This window comes from Loxodonta africana, chromosome 7 (genome assembly GCF_030014295.1).
Source record: "Loxodonta africana isolate mLoxAfr1 chromosome 7, mLoxAfr1.hap2, whole genome shotgun sequence".
NCBI lineage: Eukaryota > Metazoa > Chordata > Mammalia > Proboscidea > Elephantidae > Loxodonta > Loxodonta africana.
Window position 1 is genome coordinate 22,616,652 of NC_087348.1, and position 8,555 is coordinate 22,625,206.

Here is an 8,555-nt window from a genome sequence, read left to right on the forward strand (position 1 = left end):
TAGGGGCTTAAGTTGAAAGCCTAGTGATCGTTTCAGTTTTTATAGTATCAAATCTTTGAGGACTGAAACTGTAGTGGCACTTTACATACTGATTTTCTTACATGTAAATAACTTAGCTGGCCAACAGAATATTTATTTCAGTGAAATCCAGCATTGATTATTACTAAGATTAAGGACACTAGACCTTGCAGAAAATAAGTAGTTAAAAAACAATTAGATATAAACTATCTTTACCATTATATGCTTCAACAGCTGTGTCTTTATTAATCTACAGCTTCAAAAATAATAGAACTCCGGAATCACTTGGACATATAGAGTGCTCATTACAGCTGGTTTCTAAAAGAAAGCTCAAAATTCTTCTGCACATGTTCTTTCCCCTCAACCAAATCAATATAAATGAAATCAGCCGGTCTACATTCAAGGTTTAGTAATTCAGCAATTTTCGCAAAAATGAATAACCCTAAAGATTGTGTTTGTATCTATATATGTAGTATTCTTTCTTATTTGAGTTTGTCTTTAACCATAAGTACTAGAGCCTCTGTGGAATCAATGTTCTTTTTTTTTTTTTCTTTGAATCTTTTTTCCTCTTTTCCTTCCCTTCCTTTCTCTTTCTCTCCTGCTCTCCTCTCCTCCCATCTCCTCTTCTCTTCTCTTCTCTATTTTCTTTTACTCTCATCTCCCTTTTCCCCTTCCTTTCCTTTCATTTCCTTTTCTTTTTTATTGCTTATGTTCTAGGATAGGCTCTGTGTTTATTTGTAATGGCTTTCCAAGAAGCCTCCTGAGTAACCTCAGGAAGCCTCAGAGGTTGGCCTTCCAGCACTCTTTCACTAGAAGAAATCTTTCTGGAGATTTCTTAAGAAAGCTATCCCCACTTAACACATTAGTATCTCTATTACTTATGTATATTAATATCTTAAATATAATTTCACTGCTTCCTGATTTGATTCTTCTTTTCCATTTTCTACTCTTTAGGCCTCCATCTGATGGATGGGTAAAATCTTTTCCTTTTTTTCTGCTTAACTTTCATCAATACACATACCATGCCAGGTAGATATTATGACACATATACAACAAAGTAAATAATTCTTATAATGTACTGTTTTATCCTATGTCCAGAAATGTGTGTCTGTGAGTTATAGGTGTATAATATTCTTTTATAAGTAACAAACTTTTTCCTAATGTGAAAAAGATCCAGATGATTTGTTTTGATCAAATTTCCATAGAGAAACATTCAAGGACAATAATAAAAAGCTATAGTTTATTGATTCTTTATCAGGGTCCAGGCAGTGATCTAGGCACTATACATGTAAAAACACATACATAAAAACTTCAGAGATATGTAAGATTGGTTTCCCCATTTTACAAATTAGGAAACTGAGGCACGAAGAGGTTTATTAAGTTGCTCAAGGTCACAGAGATAGTAAGTAGTGAAGGTGGAATTCAAACACAGACAGGTTGCTCCAGAGTACACATTATTTGTTACTGTGCTATGCTCTCTCTCCAAGGATGTCCTGAGTCTTAAATAGGTACCCAGTGAATGAGAAACCTTAACCATTATTGGTTCACTATAACAATCAAATTCCAACACTGGCTAGCATTTTTAAAGTAACACTGATGAGCTTGGAGATTGTTGTTTAGTTACAAATACATAAATAGAAATATCCAGCAGAATAAAATAAGATGGAGTTTCACTGATAGTATCACAGACAGTTGGTCTAGAAAGGATTCTAAGATCATCTGGTTTAATCCTTTACTTTCCAATGAGTAAATTGAGACAGATTTGTGACTAAATATAGAAAATAACTAAAACTCATAACTTCTTATACTGAGTTTGGATTTTTCCTTTGAGTATGTTCCTTTTTGGAATTTTGATATTGAAGTTCTAGTTCTTACCTCTCTCAGTGCCTAAGAAGTATTACATGTAAAATCCTCTTCTGTTGTCCTCTACCTCCCTTTACAGTGTTTATTTTCTCTCCCACGGTTACCAAGCTCACCTGCAATGGATTTGAAAAATACTGGTTCCTAATGTACTAGTTGTTAATTGCTATATGTCAGTTAAGTTCAGTTCAGAAATGTTTGCTGAAAATATAGATCATATTGTAAGGGTACTCACCACAAACACTACCAACTCAAAGTACTGACTGCGTGTCAATAGAGTATAGAAGATTGTTACTAGTTGTGGAATAAGCGACGAGAAAATGGAAGGCATTATAAATCCTCAAGAAGAGACAGACAATCTACGTCCAAATAGTTGCTACAGAATAATATACTAAATAATTTTGTAGTTATCTGATACATTACAAAGTCCAGCCTCTTCAATTTAATGAGAGATTCATAAAGAGTGAAAAACATTTGAGGCAGAAAGGACTGAACTTCTAATAATGGAATATCGTAAAATTTAGTGAGGTATTCCTGAAGAGGGGTTATTTTTGGTGCTATATAGATCCTATTGTAAAGGTACTCACCACAAATATTACCAACTTGTTTAGAGTTTATTTTCAACACCAGATAATAAGTTTCTTCAGGGCAGAAATCTTTTCCCTCTCTGTCATTGTTGACTTCTGTACCAAGCACTGTCATTTTTTAAAGGATTGTTAAACGAATGAATGGCTCTTGGGCCTCTGACTGATTTTCTCTATACAAGACCCACTAAAATCTGGAGATAGAATCTCTTATTTGTAGGCTCAAAGCAGTGATCTGAGAAGAAGTAGAATTGTTAAGGGAAGACATATTAGGATCTTTGGAAGAGAAACTCAGTAAGTATTTCTAAATGTTTATTATGTATAAGCCACTGTAGATTAACAGTGAAGAAGTACTCCATGACCTAATGGACATACTCATAATTGTCTTCATGATTTCATTGCAGATTTGTTCTCCTGAGTTCTCATCTCTGAAACAGGTCTTGTAGAAGAGTAAATGGGACACAGTAACAATGTAACAGAATTTGTCCTCCTGGGACTCACTCAGGATCCTGAGGGCCAAAAAGTGTTATTTATCATGTTTTTGCTCATCTACATTGTGACGATGGTGGGCAACCTACTTATTGTCATGACTGTTATTGTCAGTCCCTCCCTGGGCTCTCCCATGTACTTCTTCTTTGCCTATCTGTCACTCATGGATGCTGTTTATTCCACTAGTATTTCCCCCCAAATGATTGGAGACTTACTCTGTGATAAAAAGACTATTTCCTTTGTAGCTTGCATGGGCCAACTCTTTATACAACACTTATTTGGCAGTGCTGAGGTCTTTCTTCTGGTGGCAATGGCCTATGACCGCTATGTGGCCATCTGTAAGCCACTGCACTACTTGACCATCATGAATCGACAGGTTTGCATTCTGCTGCTGGTGGTGGCCTGGGTTGGAGGATTTCTGCACTCTGTGGTTCAACTTCTCTTTGTGTACAGCCTCCCCTTCTGTGGCCCCAATGTCATTGATCACTTCATGTGTGACATGTACCCGTTATTGGAACTTGCTTGCTCTGACACCTATTTTATAGGACTCACTGTTCTTGCCAATGGTGGAGCCATCTGTATGGCAATTTTTATCCTTCTACTAATTTCATATGGAGTCATCCTATGCTCTCTGAAGACTCACAGTCAGGAAGGGAGGCACAAAGCCCTGTCTACCTGCAGCTCCCATATCACAGTGGTTGTCCTCTTCTTTGTTCCCTGTATGTTCATGTATGTTAGACCTGTTTCCAACTTTCCCATTGACAAATCTATAACTGTGGTTTATACAATTATTACTCCCATGTTGAACCCTCTGATATACACCCTGAGAAATTCTGAGAGGAAAAATGCTATGGAAAAAATCTGGAGTAGAAAGTTAACCACATGCAGAATAAGAATTTGCATCCACACTGAAAATATCATTGTTAATTCTAAAGCAAGAAATAGGCAAAAATTATGACAATGAACGATTAAGTCAATTCAATGGATTCTCTATGAATACTTCTCTTTACTGATACAAAGGCATCTAAAATGTAGAATAAATTATTCTTTGACATTACAGTTAAACTAATAGAGGCACTCTAGAGGCTGGATAAATGGCATAAGTATTTTCCTGTTATAAATAAAAATAAAACTGAGCTCACGTTATAATTTTATTTTTCTCAGTATATACTGAAGCAGGACTTAGAAAAATTATTTTTTTCCTTTTAAAAATACAAAAAAAAAAAACAGATTACATTTGAAAATTTTCTATCACCCTAATTAATGAGAAAACAATTTGGCCAATACTTAGAACAAATTTCTGAGGCCAAGGGTGAGTTTTTAAAATTTTATGGTTCATAATTCTATGAGCACAACAGCTTTTTTTTAGCTCCATTATGCATTTTGAGTTTAAGATTATTTCTGTTCCTCTGGGCAATGTCTATGTATTTACAATTCTGCACATTTTAGTGGGACATGATATTGTGTTTGTTTTGAGACACCATCAGTGAACAATTTTGATAGATGGGATGGGGTTGATGAAGAAAACTCATTGTAAGTCTTGATTAGAGGTCAGAAACTACTCTTTCACTTTGGATTTAAAAATAACACTAATCTAAGTTATAAACATATTTATATTTTCCTTATTAGTTATTATGGGCATTTTTTATGATTCTGAAAAGATTAGATAGAGCTTCTGATTTTATCTTCATGAAATTGAAGATATGGAAAGAAATGTGTTATTTTGCATCAGCAGCATGTTTCCTAAAAGTTGTATTAAACTTATATATTTTTTATGTAGAAAAACTTAGTGATGATCTGTTTTGGTAAAAACAAAATTTTGTTTTTTTTCAATTTTATTAAATTTTGTTTTTTTTCTCAGCCTACAGCCCATCCAGAAACTGCCCAAAACCAGAAAGCAGAAAGAATTTTCTCAGTGTAATATGGAACATTATCTATGCATAACAAGAGTTTACTTTTCTAACTAAAAGAAAGATTTTGGAACTTTTCTTATTTTTAAGTTTTAGTGTATAATTTTTCACCTATATCCAACAACATATGCAATTCTTTATAAATCTTGTAGCTTCTTACCTAGAATATTATCAAAATCATTGAAACTACCTGATTGTGCCTCTCTGATGCCATTTTCCACCTCTTCTCAGAAGCAATCCCATTCCTAATTTTTTAATCATAGTTAAAAATGGTTTAACTCTGTATGTATCCATAAAGCATATTGTCTAGACTTTCTTATTCTAGTAGTTTCCTTATGGAATATTTGGTGTTTTTTTTTTTTTTTTTTTTATGTGTAGGATGATATCATCTGTGAATAGGGATAGCTTTACCAATTCATTTTCAATTTATATGCCATTATTTCTTTTTCTTGCCTTATTGCTCTAGCTAGGACTTCAAGCACTAGGTTAAATAGGAGTGGTGATAAAGAGCCTCCATGGCTTGTTTGTGTCCTCAGGGGGAATGCTTTCAGCCTCTCTCCATTGAGAATGATGTTGGCTTTTGGTTTTGTATAGATGTCCTTTATTATGTTGAGGAATTTCTCTACTATTCCTATTCTATTGAGAGTTTTTATCAGGAGTAAGTGTTGGGCTTTATCAAATGTCAATTGTGTTATCATGTGATTTTTTTCTTTAGTCCTATTGGTATGATGGATTATGTTGATTGATTTTCTAGTGTTGAACCATCCTTGTATACCCGGTATGAATCCCACTTGGTAGTAGTGTATTACTTTTTTAATATGATGATGGATCCTATTGGCTAGAATTTTGCTAAGCATTTTTGCTTTTATGTACATGAGAGATAAAATTTGGTCTGTACTTTTATATTTTAAATGTATGTGTTTTCCTGGCTTTGGTATCAGGGTTTCACTGGCTTTATAGAATGAATTTGGGAGGTTTCCTTCATTTCTTTGCTCTGAAATAGTTTGAATAAATAGTACTGGTGTGAGCTCTTCTCAAATATTTGGTAGAATTCTCCAGTGAAACTGTCCAGGACAGGGCTTTTATTTGTTGGCAGTTCTTTTTTTTTTTTTTTTTTTTACCCCATTCTATCTCTTCTCTTGTTATGCATTTTTCAGATTTTCTATCTCAGTTTTTGTTCATTTAGGTAGGTAGTGTGTTTGTAGAAATTCATCCATTTCCTCTAGTTTCTCAAATTTGTTGGAATACAATTTTTCATAGTATTCTGTTATGATCTTTATTTTAGTTAGGTTTGTTGTAATGTCTCTTTTCTCATCTTCTTTGGGTTATTTGTTTCCTCTCCTGTTTTTCTTTTGTCAGCTTGTCCAATGGTTTGCTGAATTTTTTTTATCATTTCAAAGAACAAACTTTTGGTCTTGTTGATTCTTTCTATTTTTTCTGATATTTCATTTATTTCTGGTCTATACTATTTCTTTTCTTCTGTTGACTGTGACCTCTTTTTGCTATTCCCTTTCTATTAGTTCAAGTCGTAGAGCTAACATTTTGATTTTGGTGTTTTCTATTTTGATGTGTGCATTCATTGCTATAAATTGACCTCTGAAAACTGCCTTTGCTGTTTCTCAAATGGTTCGGTATGATATGTTTACATTCTCATTTGATTCTAGGAATTTTTTGATTCCCTGTTTGATTTCTTCTACTAGCCAGTGGTTTTTAAGCAAGATGTCATTCAGGTTTCATGTATTTGATTTTTTCCCTTGCTATTCTTGTTGATGTCTACTTTTATGGTGTTGGGATTAGAGAGAACGTTTTTTATTATTTCGATGTTTTAGATTTTATCGAGGGTTTTTTTTTTGTCCTAAAAGGTGGCCTATTCTCGAGAATGTTTCATGTGCATTGGAAAAAATGCACACTTTGCTGCTGTTTGGTGGAGTGTTCTATATATGTCTATGAGGTCAAGTTCAGTGATCATGGCCTTTAGAGCTGTATTTTTGCTGTTTCTTTCTAGATGTTTTGTCCTTTATAGAGTGGTGTGTTGAAGTCTTCTACTATTTTTGTGGAATTGAGTATTTCTCTTCTCCTTGCTCTTAGAGTTTGTTTTGTGTATTTTGGAACCCTGTCATTGACTGTATAGATATGTGATTGTCATTTCAATCATTATATAATGTACTCCCTTGTCTTTATGATTGACTTTGCCTTAAAGTTTATTTTATCTGAGAGTAATGTTGGCACTCCTACCCTTTTTGGTTACTGTTTGCTTGATATATTTTTTCTGTCTTTTTATGTTTAGTATATTTATGTGTTTTTGTCAATGATATGTCTCTTGTAGACAGTACACTGATGAATCTTTTTTTAAAAAATTCATTCTGCCACCCTCTGTCTCTTTATGGATGCATTTAACCAATTTATATTCCGTGTAATTATTGATAGATGGGTATGCATTTATTGCTGTCATACTGTGCTTTTCTTATGTTTTCTTTGTTCCTCTTACTTTCCTGTGCTGAGTTCCTTTCGTTTGTGGATTTTCTTTTCTTTCATTATTATAGATTTTGTGTTTACCGAGTCTTTATGTGTTTCTTCTTTTTTTCAGTTGGATGATTAGGTTTGTTAACTTTCGTTGTGATTTCCTTGAAATTTACACTTATCTTCCTAACTCTGAATCAGTTGTTTATTACTTGATATTGCCTTAACATCCTCTCCATCTGAATGTTCTATACGTACCCCATTTATTCTCCTTTTTATTGTTTTGACATTGTCATCATTTACTGATTGATGTTTCTGTTTTCCATTCTGAGTCTTTAGCTTTGTTTTATTATTGAGAATTCTTTTCCTAGGTTGGTATCTGGCTGATACTGACCTATGTCCTAGACTCTGGTTGTTGTCTGATGTTGGTTCTCTAACAAAAGGTGTCACTTTAATATTTCTTGTAAGTTTGGTTTGGTTTTTTAGAATTCCCTGAATTTCTGTTCATCTGGATAAGAACTAATTTTGGTATTTTACTGGAGAGTTTTGCAGGATATATTACTCTTGGTAGGCAGTTTTATTAATTCAAGGTTTTATATATGTCATCCCATCACCTTCTTGCCTGGATTGTTCTTGCCAAGTAATTAGAGTTTAATCTCATTTTTCCTCTTTGTAAATAACTTTTTGTTTTTCTAGTGCTCCTTTCAGGATTCTTTCTTTGTCTTCGGTTTTGTGAAGTGTAATTATAATACATCATGGTGACTTTCTTTTGGAGTCCATCCTTTATGGAGTTCTTTGAGCTTATTGGATGGTCAGTTTTTCTTGTTTTATGCTGTTTGGAAGTTTTCTGTCAGCACATCTTCAACAATCTTCTCTGTGTTTTCCACTTTCTACCCCGGCTCTGGAAATCCAATCATGTGCAAATTTTTGCTCTTGATTATGTCCCACATAATTCTTAATTTTTCTTCAATGTTTTCTCTAATTTTTCCTCAAAGTGGTGTTCATATATTTGTCTTCGATATCACTGATTCTGTCTTCTATTGTTTCAAATTTGCTTCTAAAGACTTCTATTGAGTTGTCTATTTCTGAACCTTTGGTATCTTTCTGATTTTTAGTTGCCTTTTTTGCATGATTTCTAATTGTTTATTTATTGTGATGTTTTGTTATATTATTTTCCTGAATTCTTCTATATTCTTCTCTGTGTTTTCTCTTCTTTTGGCTATGCTATCGTTGG

The 8,555-nt window shown here is 33.6% G+C and overlaps 1 protein-coding gene across 1 annotated transcript; it reads left to right on the top strand.

The window, feature by feature from the left end:
* The first annotated feature begins 2,887 nt into the window (after positions 1-2,887).
* LOC135232041 (olfactory receptor 4A5-like) lies at positions 2,888-3,909 on the top strand. The gene has a single exon (XM_064289322.1). It carries the CDS (start codon positions 2,917-2,919, stop codon positions 3,907-3,909), a length of 993 nt encoding a protein of 330 aa, XP_064145392.1. The 5' UTR covers positions 2,888-2,916.
* The last annotated feature ends 4,646 nt before the right edge of the window (positions 3,910-8,555 follow it).

Coding starts and splice junctions, on each gene's coding strand:
- LOC135232041 (XM_064289322.1), top strand. CDS start 2,917: ATGGGACACAGTAACAATGTAACAGAATTTGTCCTCCTGGGACTCACT.